The sequence below is a fragment of the Pelodiscus sinensis genome, chromosome 20, assembly GCF_049634645.1.
Source record: "Pelodiscus sinensis isolate JC-2024 chromosome 20, ASM4963464v1, whole genome shotgun sequence".
Taxonomy (NCBI): domain Eukaryota; kingdom Metazoa; phylum Chordata; order Testudines; family Trionychidae; genus Pelodiscus; species Pelodiscus sinensis.
In genome coordinates, this window is record NC_134730.1 from 20361247 (window position 1) to 20380713 (window position 19467).

The 19467-nt window shown below is 40.5% G+C and overlaps 1 protein-coding gene across 1 annotated transcript in view; it reads right to left on the reverse strand.

The window, feature by feature from the left end:
* The window catches only part of ERN1 (endoplasmic reticulum to nucleus signaling 1), a 71387-nt gene that overhangs the window by 35915 nt on the left and 16005 nt on the right, over positions 1 to 19467 (reverse strand). The window contains 1 exon segment of the mRNA XM_075903888.1: positions 10598 to 10718. Within this exon segment, the coding sequence (XP_075760003.1) occupies positions 10598 to 10718 (121 nt within the window).

A 19467-nucleotide genomic window follows, 5' to 3' on the forward strand; every position in this document is an offset into this window, starting at 1 on the left:
CTTTCTCTGCCTAATTGGCTAAAATGAAGAAAGCCTGTGTCAGAGTTACTCGGCTCACCTGTGTGCTCCCTTCAGGTCTTGGGCCTCAATCCATCACTTCTCTCTTGGGGTGGACTCACTTAATTCTTCCACACTCAGACAAGACCCGGGTTGCAGTTCCTGTGACCAACCCTGACTACCTCTGCAGCCTGACATACCTTCATGCCTACCGTTCTGTTTCCTCTGGGAGCTACCCAGTAGTAACCAGTGACCAGACAGACTCCTTAAAGAAACATATGATTTGTTTAGAATCAAAGCGTTTAAAGAGGAAACAATAAATGCCTATATGTGCCTGCCTGCTTCTCCCTGAGGCTCATCATTCTCCAAATTTAGGAGTATGTAGGGATAACATATCAATGTATTAAAAATGATTCCCCCAAGTGGAAGTGACTCCCCATAATTTGTTCCTCACAACTAAAAGTGTTTAGATTTATTATTATTATTTATTATTATTTGTTAAGATTGTTAAATGTTTAGATTTCTATAATTTTTGCCCCTCTAGAACATAATTTGTTAGGAATATAATATTAGGACTATGTAGCCAGAAATAGCTTTCCCCCATCCCCCGTGTCCCAGGGCATGCTCAAGCTTGTGCAAGTGGCTGCTTGAAATTGACATTGCAGAGATACATTGTAACAATTCATTGTCAAGCCACTAACTCTGCTCTGGGAGCAAAGCCCTGTAATTGACTAAGGGCATTGTTACATAATTGACGCCTGTTCTCTTCAAAGCAACTGTAACTAAATCAGCACTCAGACAGAGAATGTTTCAAGAAATGCCACCCAGAAACTTGTGACTTCTTTTGTAACTATAACTCTTGAATATGTAAAGTTGTTATTATACAAAATACTGTATGGGAAACATTAATTAGGGAATGTATGTAAAGGTATATCTACACTACCCCCCTAGTTCGAACGAGGGGGGGTAATGTAGTCATACGGAGTTGCAAATGAAGCCCGGGATTTGAATTTCCCGGGCTTCATTTGCATGAAGCTGGCCGGCGCCATTTTTAAATGCCGGCTAGTTCGGACTGCGTGCCGCGCGGCTACACGCGGCTACACGCGGCACGAACTAGCTAGTTCGGATTAGGCTTCCTATCCGAACTAGCTGTACGCCTCGTGGAACGAGGTGTACAGCTAGTTCGGATTAGGAAGCCTAATCCGAACTAGCTAATTTGTGCCGCGTGTAGCCACGCGGCACGCAGTCCGAACTAGCCGGCATTTAAAAATGGCACCGGCCGGCTTCATGCAAATGAAGCCTGGGAAATTCAAATCCCGGGCTTCATTTGCAACTCCGTATGACTACATTACCCCCCCTAGTTCGAACTAGGGGGGTAGTGTAGACATACCCTAAGAGAGAGAGTGCTTGGATGATGTATGAATGGTTCTGAGAGGTGCCAGCCTGAGAATACAGCAACAAAGGGCTGAAGAAGGCGTCAGGTGCCAGTGCAACCAAAAGGTGTCAAGTGGAGAAAACCAAGTACTGGAGGTCCACCCAATGAGATCACTGACGAGCACCTGGCAGCCACCCTGAAGACATCAGCATGATGCAGCAATTTCCATAGACTGGCACAGGAAGAAATTCCTATAAGAACTGGACTAAAAAACTATGGAATCAGAGTCAAAGGTTCTGCTGCCAGCCTACCAGGAGCTTCAGATGCGCATCTGATCAGGACTTCGCTCCCCACTACCATCACTTGTGTACAGAATACCTGGCCAGTATTCTGTCACAAGCAACTTCCAGGCTGGTAACTACAACAAATACACAGAACCTGAATGAATGGATGAATGAATGTTTATATGTATAAGGGTTAAGTAATTAAACAACGTTGTTTGCTTCTATCTTTTCTTTATTTTTTTATTATTATTTTTACAATAAATGTGGCTTTTTGCCTTATCCCCCTCATAAGATCGTGCTTGCTTTTATTGGTACAACAAAAAGACCCAGCTCCTTCAGACTCCAACCTCTATCAGCCCTTCCCCCCAAGTCTTTTTAGCATCCTTTTGCTCTCTTGGCTCCCAACCTGGCAAAGATGTCTCATTCGCTGGAACCTAGAAATAAGCCATTGTCCTGTAACTGCTCCTCAATGCTTGTTGGAAGGCTTTTGCTTATCTTCATCTATTGTGCTCCTTTCCTGCTCATTTTTTGCAGTGCCATTGACCCTATTATCCTAGAATAACACAATCATAAAGGAAACTCTCATAACTCAACAAGTAACAACTGCTCTTCACTGACCACTGCATAAAATTATTACGTCACAATTCCTAAACTATTAAATATAGCAGCTGCACATCTGGCACAGCCCTGTCAAAGTGCAACTAATTCACAGATGTAGGAGATAGGGGAAATGATCAGAAAAGTCGTTCAGTGTATACCTCGATGATGTGGAAGTAGAAAATAATTTATTCCATTTTTGCAACTCTTAAAAAAGATCTGTACTATTACAAAACCATCGGCTGGAAAAATAAAGGGTGAAACGTAAGAGGTTGATTCTAGATTCTATCTGAGGGCCCGCTTACAAGAACAACAAGAATCAGGGGGCCTATTTGCATAATGCTTGTCACAGGTTTTATCTCATTAATGGGGCCCAGACATGTCTCACTGGCATCAACATTTTAACCAAGCCACAGTCAGATGCCCTGACTCAATTCTGCTTGTATTATATGGACCCTACTAATGATAGACTAAATGGGTCTGGAATAATTCAAGACAGTATTTTGCAGGCAAAGCCTGGGATTTTAAAGTAAATAAAACAACAATGACAAAAAACCCAACCCTGCCATATTTGCATTATTTGAGAATAATTCCTAGCGAATGGCACAATGCTAAAAGTGCTATACAAACTTCTACCACTTTAAATTCTGTCTCTCTCGCACAGAAGTGAGATAAGGAGAGATTTTCCCTTCAACAGTTCTTTTTAAAAGCATGCTGCAGATTTCCATCACTTTAATGTGCCTTGGTCTAATAGAAACATATGAAAATAATGAGTGAAAAGGAGAAGTGGCAGATTCTGACAGCAATTGAACCAGCTGCTGCCACAGTGGAATGAACTGGAAAAAATGGTTTCTGAGGTAGGGTCTCTCGTAAGAGGATGTGAACTAAAGTGTGTGTCATCCCAGCTAAGTGTTGCAACTTCTCTCAAAGATCAGAGACACTGACTCACAGTCCTCTGGAGTTTCCTGAGGAGAGAGGAGTTCATTGCTTGCATGGATTTTAACACCTTCTCTCTCTCAAGTCTCTATAGGTTTTAATCTTTGGATCTGCAACTCTGTACCAAGCAATCCTCCTAGGCTGGGCTTAACTATTATTATTTATTTTATTGTCTGGCCTATAGATCCCAACCGGAGCCCACTAGCAGTGCTTAAAATGTAAATTGTAAAAAAGGGCCCAATCCTGCAACTTCTACGCATCAGTCCTCAGCTTCAATGGACTAGTCATGTTGGTAAGTCTTTGGAGAATCAAGAGTCTTCTTATAATTTATATTGATGACTGTTACAATGCCCAGTGTTGCACAGAAAAGAACATACAGTCCCTTTCCCAAAAAACTTACACTCCAAATTAGACAATACACTCTATATTGGCTGGGAAAGGCAGTACAGTCTGGTGGAAAGGGTGCCGGACTGTGACTCTGGAGACCTAGCACCTTTCCTGGCTCTGCTACCAATCTCTTGGCTGATCTTGGGCAAGTTACTTCACCACTCTGGGCTTCTATCAGGTAGGTGGGGCTGGGTCAGCTCTAGCAGGCTGTACACCCAGGAGACAGAAAACAACAATTTCAAACCAAGAACATCTGGACTGGCTGGCTGATTTGCAACAGCTGTGCCAATCACATACTCTATCCATCTGCATGCTGACTTTGACTAATGGGATAAGGCAAAGCAAGCAACCAACCTATGGTGGTTATAGATACAGCCTCAAAGCTGTGCATATACATTTGGAAAACACTTCATGGAAGGAGTTGGTTGTAGGTAATGGTCTGTAGAAAGAGAAAGATCATTTGGGACCAAAGGGCAGGGAGACTGTTCCATCAAAAACAGTGACAAAGAATGCACTGAAATAAACCAGAAAAAAGACAGACAAAATATGCCCAAACTAGCACCCTGAAACACAACCTACTCACATTTTTCGCTGTTCAAGATGCTGCTCATTAACACAGTCACATGTTAACAGACTAGTCCCGAGTGCTTTTTGTGAGAGACACAGGAACAGTATTTCTTACAAAACACCCTCAGAACAAAGGACCCCTGAAATAAGACTTTTTAAAATACAGAACATTAATTTGATGGCATTCAAGGGAGGGCCATTCTCCAGAACTAATCTTGCCCATTGGCCTGGGCTGCCCTACTGAAATCCATTCAGATTTCTCACCTACACTTTTTCTCCAGTTTAGTGTTCCCTGCTCTGAGAGATTTCCTTTCCTTCATTGTGGCAGAGAATATAGTTTTGTGACCAAATCAGGAGGTTGCCCAATGTGTCATTGTTAGGCTCATTGCTGGCTGTTTGCTGGTACTTGATTCCATCTTCCTCTATAGCAGCAGTTCCCAACCTTTTACAGATGGGGACCCATTCTGACACTTCAGGAAGACTTGGTGACCCAAAACAATTCAAAAAAAGGGGGGAGGAGGGGAGTCAGAGCCACCTGGTGAGACACTTGGCGACCCTTTTGAAATGTAATGGCAACCCATAGGTTGGGAAATCCTGCTCTATAGGAAGAATGTGGCATAGTTTGCACGTGTGGAAAAGAGCAGGAGCATTCAAATCACCTTTCTTGGCAGCACTAAATGTGGGCAGGAAACTCAAACAGGTTATTGTGGTGATAAGAGGCACTAGTTCATTTGCTTTGCATTCTTGAAATAGGCTTTAGTGCTAATCAGGACAAACTGACAATGGAAAAGTGTTGATGTTTAAGCGCTATTACAATGTGAACAACCCTTCTTCCCGATACTGAGTTTCAGCACATGAAGACACAAGGCGGTTTTGTTTTTAACAAAAAGGTACTATACCAGTTGGCCTTGAAAAACATCTAACTTCTTAAGTGTAATAATAAAACCCAATGTCACAGACAAAGTATTTCATTGTGCTGTAGGTGACCTCCAGATTATCTCAAGTCATGTGAATAACAACATATGCTTAATTTTCTGATATCTAGGGTACAAAGCAGCTGTCAGAGAACCCAGGCAAGTGTGCACAACTTACCAGTGTCACAGAAACGTTTGTATGCTTTACAAACTTACACTTAACAGAGATAGAGCAGCACTACATATGGCAAGCATGCCAAATTCAGCACTAACATTATATTTCTTCTGGTATTGAACATAGCATTGGAGTAGGATGGTACACGGTTAGCCCACTCTGACAGTGGAGCCCAGAACTGTAGTTGTCATATATCTTTCATGTGGGCTTTTCACCAACCTGGTAGTAACCAGCGGAAGATTCAGACACGCTAATTTCAGTTAGAAATCTCATTTCCAAATTCAATTCCCAGGTCACCTGTGTAGTTCCTTGCCGGTTGAGATTTCACAACACTAAATTAACCCAGAAGGATGCAGCTTGTTTTTAAATGGATTCCAGTGCTAGTGTCTAATACTATATATTTGTGCATTGAGGTTTGTGGTTTTCATTGCTATATAGAACCAAACTAGTGGGTGATAAGAACTTCTCAAAACACTAGTCAGGTGCACTGCCTGCAGAGAAATACCTAGAATATTAAACAGGCAATACAACAAAATGAATATCCTTTAGAACTAGACTATCCAGGCTAAAACAAAAAACAGGACTAAGTAGCACTTTAAAGACTAACAAGATGGTTTATTAGTGATGAGCTTTCGTGGGCCAGACCCACTTCCTCAGATCAAATAGTGGAGTCCTGTTTTTTGTTTCAGCTACACCAGACTAACACGGCTACATTTCTATCACTATCCAGGCTAGCGATGCTTAAAAAAAAATCAAATGGTGTTTTGCAACATTCATAAAAAGGAGTTAAACAATCTTTATTTAAATTAGTGTCCTCTCTTATTTTCATTAGTCTCTTCTGAGGCACCTAACCTCTTTCCCTTACTGCTTACAAGTAAAAGCCAACTACTGCACTGAGTCTATACAAATGAATTTAACGCTGCGTAAGACAGGGCTATGCACTTATATGCACTTGTACTGACGTAACACAGTGTGAGTGAAAATTTCTCTTAATATTAATAGAAACAACAGGGCAATAGTGAATTTAGAGAGTAATAATTTTCATTCTTCTAATCAAGACTGCTCAGGGACAAAGGGGCTCTCCATGCCTCATTAACATGGGTGACAATATTGGTATAGAGGGGAGAAAATGATGAGAATATCCATAGACAGAGATTCCTGCAATTTCTCACTAGCTTACCATTTCCTACTCCGCTGTGGATAAGTTGTGCGCTTATAAAAATAACTGCTTGTTTGATAGAACTTCATTCAAACAATCAAGCGTCTCATCAGGACAGAACCGGTTTGTACCACAAAGACCAAACTAGCACAGTCCTTCGCCTCCAATTCAGCCTGCCGACTGATCGGGCAACTGGTTTACAAACACGGAGCAGAATGATGCAATCACCGTGACAACATTTCATGAGCTGCTTTCTAAGAGATTTTCAAAAGGTGCAGAGAAAGGGCTGCCTCTCAAACATCTCCTTCATGTGTCATTGTCAAACACCAATATCCAAACACAGCTGCTTTATTTTGTATTAAATGCTATCTTTTCATCAAGGAAAAACTGATAAACTATTCTTATAAGATCTCCTTTCTTATTGTTTTATTAAGTTATAAGAATATCTAGAACTCAACTTGTTCCACATCAACAATCATAGAATCACAGAATAGTAGGACTGGAAGGGACCTCGAGAGGTCATCGAGTCCAGTCCCCTGCCCTCATGGCAGGACCAAGTACTGACTAGACCATCCCTGATAGACATTTATCTAACCTACTCTTAAATATCTCCAGAGATGGGGATTCCACAACCTCCCTGGGCAATTTATTCCAGTGTTTGACCACCCTGACAGTTAGGAACTTTTTTCTCATGTCCAACCTAAACCTCCCTTGCTACAGTTTAAGCCCATTGCTTCTTGTTCTAGCCTCAGAGGCCAAGATGAACAAGTTTTCTCCCTCCTCCTCGTGACACTCTTTTAGATACATGAAAACTGCTATCATGTCTCCCCTCAATCTTATCTTTTCTAAACTAAACAAACCCCAATTCTTTCAGCCTTCCTTCACAGGTCATGTTCTCTAGACCTTTAATCATTCTTGTTGCTCTTCTTTGGACCCTCTTCAATTTCTCCACATCTTTCTTGAAATGCGGTGCCCAGAACTGGACACAAAACTCCAGCTGAGGCCTAACCAGCTCAGAGTAGAGCGGAAGAATGACTTCTCGTGTCTTGTTCACAACACACCTGTTAATGCATCCCAGAATCATGTTTGCTTTTTTTTTGCAACAGCATCACACTGTTGACTCATATTTAGCTTGTGGTCCACTATAACCCCTAGGTCCGTTTCTGCCATACTCCTTCCTAGACAGTCGCTTCCCATTCTGTATGTGTGAAACTGATTGTTCCTTCCTAAGTGGAGCACTTTGCATTTGTCTTTATTAAACTTCATCCTGTTTACCTCAGACCATTTCTCCAATTTGAGCAGATTATTTTGAATTATGACCCTATCCTACAAAGCAGTCGCAGCCTCTCCCAGCTTGGTATCATCTGCAAACTTAATAGCGTACTTTCTATGCCAATATCTAAATTGTTGATGAAGATATTGAACAGAGCTGGACCCAAAACAGACTTCTGCGGAACCTCACTTGTTATACCTTTCCAGCAGGATTGAGAACCATTAATAACTACTCTCTGAGTACGGTTATCCAGCCAGTTATGCACCCACCTTATAGTAGACCCATCTAAGTTGTATTTGCCTAGTTTATTGATAAGAATATCATGCAAGACCGTATCAAATGCCTTACTAAAGTCTAGGTATACCACATCCACCGCTTCTCCCTTTATCCACAAGACTCGTTATCCTATCAAAGAAAGCTATCAGATTGGTTTGACATGATTTATTCTTTACAAATCCATGCTGGCTGTTCCCTATCATCTTACCATCTCACCTTCCAAGTGTTTGCAGATGATTTCCTTAATTACTTGCTCCATTATCTTCCCTGGCACAAAAGTTAAACTAACTGGTCTGTAGTTTCCTGGGTTGTTCTTGTTTCCCTTTTTACAGATGGGCACTATATTTGGAATCTCTCCGGTCTCCCATGATTTTCCAAAGATGATAGCTAGAGGCTCAGATACCTCTTCTATCAGCTCCTTGAGTATTCTAGGATGCATTTCATCAGGTCTTGGTGACTTGCAGGCATCTAACATTTCTAAGTGATTTTTAACTTCTTTTTTAAAATTTTATCTTCTAAACCTACCTCCGTCCCACTAACATTCACTATGTTAGGCATTCCTTCCGACTTCTCGGTGAAGACGGAAACAAAGAAGTCATTAAGCATCTCTGCCATTTCCAAGTTTCCTGTTACTGTTTCACCCTCCCCACTGGGCAGATGAACAATGACAGACATGAACCATTAAACTTGTCTCAGAGGGGTGCTGTGTTAGTCTGTATCTGAAAAAACAATGAGGAGTCTTGTGGTACCTTGAAAACTAACAGATATATTTGGGATAAGCTTTCAGGTGCCACAGGACTCCTCGTTTCTGCATTAAGCTTGTGTTATCCTTACTGCCATCTGCTTCCAGCACAGAGTAGTGACAGGAGATGAGTTTTGCACCATGCCTTTTAGGGCAATAGATTTAGGCTTTATTGTACAAGTGGCAGAAGCTCCATGGGAGCGGTGGCCAACTTGGAAATGTACAAGAGTCTCTACTGGGACTCTTGTACATTTCAAAGTTGGAACTCTGCGTGGAGCCCGGGTCCAACGGGGAGTCCCACACTGGCCCCAGGCTCCATGCAGGCGCTCCTGCTTTGAAATGTACAAGAGCCCCTACTGGTCAGCGGGACTCCCCACTGGCCCCAGGCTCCACATGGCATTCCAACTCTGAAATGCATAGGAGCCTTCGCTGGGCTCTTGTACATTTCAAAGGGTGGAACGCAGAAGTGCTAATTGAATAGTCGATGGAAATCCCTAAACTAATAAAAATGTAACATCCTTAGTTTATTCTGCAGTGCAGAGGAAAAATCTTTAAAAGGGGTATTATGTGCAAACAGAGGCAAATAAAGTTGTACAAATATTGCTACTGTGCAGGTCTGAACTCAAATGTTTGGCACAGTAATCATACCTATAACCTATGCCTAAATGTTCCAAAACATTAAAAAAAAAATAGAAAAAATCCAAATGTGACTATATACAGATCAACATGATTACTATAATGCTGCAGTTAGATATTCAGTTATATCCAGAAGGGGAACAGCAGAGTTAAGGAGCAGGTCTTCCAATGTATACAAGGCCCTACCATATTCATGGTAATGAAAAACACATCACGAACTAGGGATGTGAATGGTTAATCAGGTGATGCTTACTGGTTATGGTTAACTGAGCAGGCAGGGAACTACTCCAGCCCCTATGGGCCTGCTGTGGGTGGGGGGCAGTCCAGTCCCACCCGGAGCGAGGATGAGGCACTCTAGCCCAGCTAGACTAAAGAGAGGTGTGTAGAGCACCCCGCCCTCCCAGTTTAATCAGTTAACTGGTTAAACATTACATTTAACTGGTTAACTAATTAAACGGGATTTTACATTCTTATCATGAACCATGAAATTTGGTCTCGTGTGTGCTTTTACCCTATTCTACACAGATTTCATGGTGAGACCAGCGTTGCTCAAACTGGGGATTCTGACTCAAAATGAAGTTGCAGGAAATGTCACAAGGATTTTATGGGGGGCCATGGTATTGCCACCCCTACTTCTGCGCTGCCTTCAGAGCTCAGCAGCAGGTGAATGATAGCTGTTGGCTGGGTGTCCAGTTCTGACGGCCATGCCGCACCAGCAGCAGTGAAGAAATAAGGATGGCAATACTATACCATGCCATCATTACTGCTGTTGGTAATGGTGCTGCCTTCAGAGCTGAGCTCCTGGCCAGCAGCCACCTCTCCACCAGCTGCCCAGCTCTGAAGACAGTGCCACTACCTGCAGGATTGCAAACCTCCTCAGCCTCACAATAACCTTGCAACTCCCCATAATGCCTTTTTGGAGTTAAGACCCCCCCCAATTATAACACACTGAAATTTCAGATTTAAATAACTGAAATCATAACATTTATGATGATTTTTAAAATCCTATGACCATGAAATCAATCAAAATGGACTGTGAATTTGGTAAGGCCCTAACTATATACATCTGTTTCAAAGATTTTGTTGGTTTCACAGTGTAACAGATTGTACCCTGTCACAAAACCATGATGATATGTACAAAATATGTTTTATGGACTTTTAAAGACTTGTAATCAGCAAACATTACTGTCCCAGTAAAATGTGTGTATCCTCACTGTATATAAAGTTATACAGTTACTCACATTACTGCAAAGAAAGAATGAGGAGACCTCCTACTCACCTTCTTTTAAAGTCCATTTGATTGATCCTGTCCTCTTGCTGACAGCATGTAAACTTCCATCAAGGGTTGAAACAAACAACAGTGTCTCTGGCACAGTCACCGAGCTAGTGCTTCCATAGCTCTGAAAAAGAAAAGCCCATAAATGTACATTATAATTTGTTTAAAATCTGTTACTTTTAATTATGGCATTCTGCAAAAAGTCAAGATCCTTTTCTTTTTCATGTAAAGATCAGTTTGCTTTCTGCAAAGCACACTGTTTTACCAAATCCCTGCTAGACAGCTGTGTATTGCAGAGACAAATGAATGTCACTTGGGGCAGCCAGAAAACCTGAAGGAGGGAGGAAAGGGCAATGCCAGACAGGAATCTGAGGAATGGCTAACACCAATCAGTAGATAATATAAAGTATCTAGAATATGAGCTTTTGTTTAGACCCCCAGCATACCTGTTGGCTATTCCTGCCCCCGGACCTTAGCCCTTTTGTTGTATCAACACTATAAAAACAAACTGAGTTAGACATCTGGGGTGAAATCCAAACCTTGTTAAATTCAATGGGAGTTTTACTATTAACTTTACCCCTAGTGTCAAGTATTCTTTCCTACATGGGGTACTACGCTCTGCTAATCCTTTTGATAACGGTGGAAAAATCATTCTTAACAGATTTCATCCTATGAAATCTGTGTAGTATAAAGTTTGCATAGGTGGGAAAACTGTTTACTACTTGGCATTTTCATAGCACAGTCTTTGAACCTAGTTATTGCAACATGTAATTTTATCACACAGCAACTCAAAACTATGTAATGAGAAAACTAGAACAATGAGTTAGGGTCAAAGTTGCTAGCAGATGAACCAGAAACTTAACTGAGTCATGCCCCCCCCCCCCCGCCCCCGCCTGGTACAAAAAAAACAATATATACCATCAGCCTCAAAATGCATATTTTGTTACAAGCCTTCAGTTATCACTCAGATCACTTCCTAAACTGTATTAGTATTGCTCAGCAACCTGTCATCTGCCTCGTCTAGGAAGTTTCAGAAGAACAATATTTAAATCTTAAGTGACTATTGTTGGTAAGATTAAACTATGTGCATTGCTCACTGAAATTTTAAAAATAACGTTTAGATTAGTGGTGGAAAACCTGCGGCCCTTCAGGGTTCTGTGTGTGGTCCATAAGACATTTTGTTTACCACTGCCCATGCACAGGGTTGCCAGACTCCACTGTTTTCCGCCTCCCTAGGTTTTTTTTTCCTACTGGTATTACTAAAGTGACATGCACGTAAGGCAAAGATATGTGAAGCAAGGTGAATGCTGAATGCATGCAACATTGATTGTGAGAGCCCATGTGTTCCCACAGCATCCAAAGTGCTGCTCTGGTTCAATTGGCACACCCTGCCAATTCTAAGTACATGAGCGCAGTTAGCAAAACTACCTTATCCTGGGAGACCATCTTGGTTACGACAATCTTGCAGCCCACTGGGATGAAGAAGCGCCACTCATGTGGCTCACTGAGGTAACTTTCCCACCTCTTCACAGCAAGCCTCTTATTTCAGGCTTGCTATTCCGATGTCCTTGTAAACCTCATTCTACAACGATTAAGGGATGTTTCGGAACAGCGCTTTATTTAGAAATTTGCGTAGCTCAAACTGTGTATCTTATTTTGAGGTATGGTATAGTGTGGACACACCCTCACTAGTGTAGGTTGCCCATCAATAGTTTAGATCAATTCTAAGAGTTTTCACCATATCAGAATTTGTGCAGGACAAAACATGAAGTTGCCAAACTCAAAATCTTTGGCTCACCAGTGGCTCGCTCAGGCAGAGGCACAATGAAGCAAGGCTGCACACTGCCTCTGCAGCTCCCACTGGCTGCGGTTCCTAACCAATGGGAGCAGCGGAGCCAGCGTGCTCAGGGCAGGGCAGTACACCAAGCTCCAGTGTCTGTTCCTCCGCCTTGGAACGGCAGGTACATGTCACTGCTTCGACAGAGCCAGGTAGGGAGCCTCTAGTCCAATGCCAACCTGACCCTACTGAAGATCAGAAATGCTAATTTACAGAGCTTTCTGGTTGGTAAAGTGCCAGATAAACAAATATTATAATAAAAGCTGTGTTAACAAGGAGCACGTAACAGCTTCTCATATGCTGGTCCACGGTGCATATCACAAATGATGTTGGTAACCAATATGCAATTTAATAGCATCTTTCCACAAAAATATAATGAACTATAAAGAGCAGCAGCTACATTTTAAAGACAGGGAATCTGAATTATTTTGCAAAAATTAGGACAAATTTTGTTGAAATCAAGAAAAGCACCTAATTTTGGGGTGAAAAGTCAACATGGTTTCTGAAAAGGGAAATCGTGCCTCACTAATCTACTACAATTCCTTGAGGAGGTCCAACAAGCATATGGACAAGTGGGATCCAGGGGATCCAGGGTACGTAGATTTTCAGGAAGCCTTTGACAGTCTCTTACTCAAGGCTATTAAGCAAAGTAAGCTGTCATGGGAGAAGAGGGAAGATTCTCTCATGGACTGACAATGGGTTAAAAAATAGGAAACAAAGGATAAGAATGAATAGTAGTTTTTCAGAATGGAGAGAGGTAACTAGTGGTGTCCTGCAAGAGTCCTATTCAATATATTCATACGTAATCTGGAAAAAGGGGTAAACTGCGAGGTGGCAAAATTTGCAAATGATACTAAACTGCTCAGGCTGTGAAGAGCTTCAAAAGGATTTCTCAAAACTAGGTGACTAGGCAACAAAATGGCAGATGAATTTTAATGCTGATAAATTCAAAGCCATGCACATTGGAAGACATAATCCCCATAATTTATTATAATTTCCTCCTTTTGCAACAAAATCCCCAACATTTATTATAATATTTGTTTATCTGGCACTTTACCCACCAGAAAGCTCTGTAAATTAGCATTTCTGATCTTCAGTAGGGTCAGGCTGGCATAGGACTAGAGGCTCCCTACCTGGCTCTGTGTGGGACTAAATTAGCTATAACCACTCGAGAGAGATTCTGGAGTCATTGTGGATAGTTCTCTGAAAACACCCTCTCATTGTGCAGCAGCAATCAAAAAAGCAAGCAGAATGTTAGGAATCATTTAAAAAAGGGACAGAGAATAAGACAGAGAATATCTTACTGTCTCTATATAAATCCATGCTGCGACAACATCTTGAATACTACGTGCAAATGTGGTTGCCTCATCTCAAAGAAGATATCTTGGCATTGGAAAAAGGTCAGAAAGGGGCAACAAAAAATATTAGGGGTTTGGAACGGCTATTTTAGGTGAGATTAATAAGACTAAGGTGAAAAGTCCTAGAAAAAAAGATTAAGAGGGGATATGATAGAAGTCTATAAAATAACTGGTGTTGAGAAAGTAAATAAGGAAAAGTTATTTACTTGTTCCCATAGCACAATAACTAGGGGTCACCAAATGAAATTAATAGGTGGCAGGTTTAAAACAAACAAAAGGAAGTATTTCCTCATACAACATGTGGAACTCCTTGCCAGAGGATGTTGTGAAGACAAGGATTTAATGGAGTTCAAAAAAAGAACTAGATAAATACATGGAGGATGGGTCCATCTATGGCTATTAGCCAGGATGGGTAGGAAAAGTATCCCTAGACTCTATTTTTCAGAAACTAGAAATGAGCAACATGGGTTGGATCACTTGGTGATTACTTGTTCTGTTCATTCCCTCTGGGGCACCTGTCATGGGCCACTGTCAGAATACAGGATACTGGGCTAGATGGGCCTTTGGCCTGACCCAGCATGGCCGTTTTTATGTTCTTAATTGCCTGTGGTGTGAGTGCCTAAGTCGATCTGTGATGTGATTCGTAGGTTGGGGGCTGGCTAAAACCAGCTCTATTTAGCTGCATCTGAAAATTATCAGCTTCCACAGTCACACTGAGGTGCCTCGAGACTAAACAGATCTCTTCACTTATAACAGACAAGTATAAAATCTAATGTTAATCGAATATATTTTAACTTTAAAGTCAAATCATTAAAGAGACTTAGAACAAGTTAAATTGCTCACAAGCTTCAGACCTGGTGCAATGGATGTTAGTCTGGAAAGATTTATAATGGAAATGCTGGCACAAATGTGAGCAGAACACATCAGAATAAAAGTGGAACGCCCTTTTCTGATTAAACTGTAAAACATTAACGAGAACAGCACATGTGCATATCCTGCCTAGAGACTGGGAAATACACTGCCCATGCCTGCTATTGATTCTGTGCAGACCAGTTTGCTCTGAGGAGGAGTTCAAAATGAAACATTTATATATATTTTAGTGCTTGTAATGTTGCATGATTTTGACGCACCCTTTTTCTGACATCTTATGAGGTTATCCTAAATCCACCACGAAAATGCACAAGGACGGGGAAAGGAGGAAATGGTGCAAAAGGAGAAACCACATACTCAGTTCTTGGCATTCGCATCATCTTAACAGGCTTTGCAACAATAGGGTCCATTTTGAGCTAAAGATTCCACCCAGAGTCTGCTGAAGGTATCATTGTTATATGGATTGACGGCAGCTAAGACTCAAGTAGAGTTGCCAGGTGTCCGGTACTGAACCGGACAGTCTGCTATTTTCACCTCCTATCTGGTAAAAAAAAAAAAAAATCAGAAAATACCAGACACCTAAAATGTCTGGTATTTTCTTATTTTTTACTGGCCAGGAGGCAAAAATTCCAGGTGTTTACTGGGTTCTGCAGGGAAGCTGTCTGGCCTGGTGCAGGGAGGCAAGATGGCAGACGGTCGCCAGCAGCCTGTTATGGCCAAAAAGCCTCAAAAGCATTTCTTAAGGGGCCATGCTTTTTTTCTTTTTTTTTTGCTTAATAACTCTAGGGGTCCTTTTTTTTTTTTGGTTCGGTATTTTTTCAGAAACCATCTGACAACCCTAAAAGCAAGATGAAGGCCCAGAGCTGTAACTAGTGACACCAAATATTAAAGGTAATAGAAAATAGTTTCAAGTGCAGTGCTGCTCACTTGATCATCACCAGATCTCAAAGCATTTACAAAAATGGATGTACATCATAGCCTTGTTTTGTAGAAAAGGAACTGTAGGCACAGAATGGAAGTAGTCTGCCCCCAGACCACACACACGGACACACAGTGGCTGAAGGGGCAATAAAGCACAATACTTCTGACTCCTAGTTCATAGGCCTAACTACTCCACCATGCTGCTTCTCAGAACTATACAAGAAAGCTTTTCACATAAAAGGAGTGCAAGTCTTTCAAAGCTCTCATTTTACACTTTAAACAGTAGTTTTGAATGTTCAGGCCCAAAGTCGCTAGCAATTTTGGTGACTCAGTATTTGGGTGTTCAACTTGAGATGTCTTAAAAGGACCTCATTTTCAGACAATGGTGAGCAGCTTCCCTCTGAAAAATCTGGCTTCTAATATGTCACAGTTGGACACGCAAAATCACTAGTCGCTTTTAAAAATGTAGGCCTTACCCAACTTCAGTGAAGTCAAAGGAGCGTTTAAAAAAAATGTATGCATTAGATGAAATATTTTAAAAATTGGACACAGATTGAAAGAGAACATTTAAGAAAAAAATAACCTCCTCACACTATTCTTACCTTCATCACTGCTTGTCAATATTATAAAAAACAACAAATGGTCTGGTAGCACTTTATAGACTAACAAAACATGTAGATGGTATCGTGAGCTTTCGTGGGCACAGCCCACTTCTTCAGATGACTGGAGTTTTGAGTTTAGGATGTGCAGACCCAAAATAAATGGGGGGGGGGGGAGGAAGAGGGTGGGAGACAGGGAGCTAGAGGGAATCAGTAAGTAGTTAAAACGAAGCAGATAAAAATCAAAGTCAATTGATAGTATCCTTCCTGACACACAACTTTTTGCCACTTAACATTTTTTAAGCTGAGCAATACAAAAGTAAAAAGACCAATCAATTTCATTTTGGTTTATTATAAGTTTCACTTTCAGGTTTTAGTACTATAACCCAGGGCTACCTTTCTAAAAAGCCAAATTGCTTACATTGGAATTTATTTGCTTTTTAACATTTAAATTTCATGTACACATTTGTATGGGCACTAGGTTTGTTGGATGCTAGTTTCACAAAACAATTTTTTTTATAAATGTTATGGTCAGGATTATGCAGCAGCAAGAAAGCCATCTAAGGTGTTTCTACAGAAAGGCCTCGACCATTAAAAGACCTCACCTGTTCCATAACAGGATTCTGTTTTTAAAGATAAAATGCCTTTCTATTGTTCATTGTTGTTTAAGAGGCAATAGAGATAATCATGTTTGGTTTTTATTAATGTTCAATAAGGCTTTTTTTTTTTTACTGTTTTTTATGATGTGTGGTCAGGATAAGTGCCAGATCTTTGAGGGTTTGCAATGGGTTAAAATCCTTCCAAACTCTTTTCTTCCTGTGGATTACCACCATCATTCACATAAATTCAGAACATTCTGGTCTGGCATAACCTGACCTAACTTTCTGGTTTACCTAACGAATCAGAAAACAGCACTAACAGAACAAAAACGCTTATGTTTGTTTCTCATTCTCACAAAGTCAAATTCTTCCTCCCCCAACAGAATCAGAATCCTCCCCCAAAATCAACAGAATATGAGTTAGTGTGTGATATTTGTTTTGGAGAGAATTTGATTGAGATTTAACTGACAAGATTCATCAGTAAAATTAAAACATACAGCTAGCTGTGCGTCTTCCAAGAGAAGTTCATGCAATCAAGCAAGCTACATTATCATTTGATAATCTTGATATTGTGTAATTAACAAAAGGTTAACATTGAAAGGACTAACTTAAAAGAGCTGGTTCTTGTTCTCATGAATAAATTACCTTGAAAACAAGAACCAGTGAATTTATCAGCAAACCTCTAAATCTAAGGGAAGTTAATTTTCTGAAGATCATTATTTGCACAATACTACTTTGTAACAGTACCTTTTGTCTGGAAATCCTCACAGATGTCACAAGATCTAATTAAGCCTATTACTGTAGCGTGGCAGGTAACTGTTAAAATATGCATTTTACAAATGACTAAAAAGCACAGAGAGGTGAAGTGATTTCCTCTTGGTCACATAAATCAGTGGCAATCCCAAAAGCAGAAGTTAGAGGAGATTGGACTCTCAATCCCTTGATCTAATCACCAGATCATTTGCTTTTCTAATGTAGATACAGCTGATACAGTAGCATTTTCTTCTCTGGGTCAGAAATGTATGTATCTATATAAGAACGGCCATACTGGGTCAGAACAAAGGTCCATCTAAGCCCAATATCCTGTTTGCCAACAGCGACCAATGCCAGATGCCCCAGAGGGAAGGAACACAACAAGTAATCCTCACGTGATCCCTCCCCTGTCCCGCATTTCCAGACACACGGAGGCTAGGGAATAAGTAAATAACTTTTCCTTATTCCCATTTTCCACACCAATCATGATTTTATAGATCTCTATCATATCCCCCCTTAGTCTCCTTTTTTCTAAGATGAAAAGTCCAAGTCTTTTTAATCTCTCTTCATATGGGACCCCTAATAATTTTTGTTGCCCTTTTCTGAGCTTTTCCCAATGCCAAGATCTCTTTTTTGAGATGAGGCAACCACATCTTTATGCAGTACTCAAGATGTGGGCATACCATGGATTTATATAGAGACAATAAGATATTTTCTGTCTTATTCTCTATCCCTTTTTAAATGATTCCTAACATTCTATTTGCTTTTTTGACTGCCGCTGCACACTAACTGCATGCCAAAGAGTTTAACTCAAATACAATACCTGTAATGCAGTTCTAAATGAAAGTGATGCATTCTTTTTTAAAGGGGCGCATCCTTGGAGTGGTATATTAAATCAAAGGCCTTTATCCGCTGCCCATGTCAAAGTTTAAGATCTCATGTTACTTTAAGGAAACATTAGAAACAAGAGACACACTGGCATGTATTACTCAAATATCCAGAGCAGCTTTCCCTATCTTATAATAGAGGTTCTAAAGTACAGGACTCTGTTCAAGTAAGTGCAGAGTGCATAATATCTGAAGTGTGTCATAGTACTAAGAGCTAGTAATATCTAACAGCTTTGTAAACAATTCTGATGTACTTTACATAAGATAGATAATATATTTCTCTAGGTATTTTCCCTCCAATTATTAATGACCAGCAGCACCTAATTCTCAGCCGTCTCTGAAGCTGAAAGAAAAACATAGAAGTTTCTTACTCCTGTAGGTCAGGTATTCATTCTTCCTACACTTAAAAATGTTAAGAGCTAATTTACATATAAGCTAATGTATACGAAAAGCACTTAAATTAAATCCAAACATTAAAGAGGCCTTTTTAAAAAACTAGATGAGCCACTTAATTTGTTCAAGCATTCTTTAAAACTCTGTTGCAAATTAAATAAAAATTCAATTTTTGTTGTTGCAGTGATCCATCATCATTTTTTCAGAGTCCTTAGAGCACAATGCTGTTTAAAAAAAACCTGAAAACAAAAATACCACAGCTGAACCTATGATATTAAATAAATGTTCCAGTTCTGAATCATCTATGAACTGCATAAACAAATTGTGCCTATCAAGTTAATTGTATTTGATTACGTATCATCCTCATATGCCAGATGTTGCCCACCTCCAGGTAGCAGGTTAACTAATAAAAGATAAGCTCATACTGGAAACCGGTGGTGGTTCATTTAAGGAGACAACCACTGCACTATACATTTTAAACAAGCTGTTGTATGCCTTTTATCTACTTGCTAACTTAGGGTGTGTCTAAGTGGCCTTTTTTCAAAAAAACTTCCCCTGCGTCTTGACTGCTGCCGCGTTCTTTCGAAAATAAATCGAAAGAACGCAGCAGTTTTTTCGACTACAGAAAACCTCATTTTCTGAGGAAGAATGCCTTT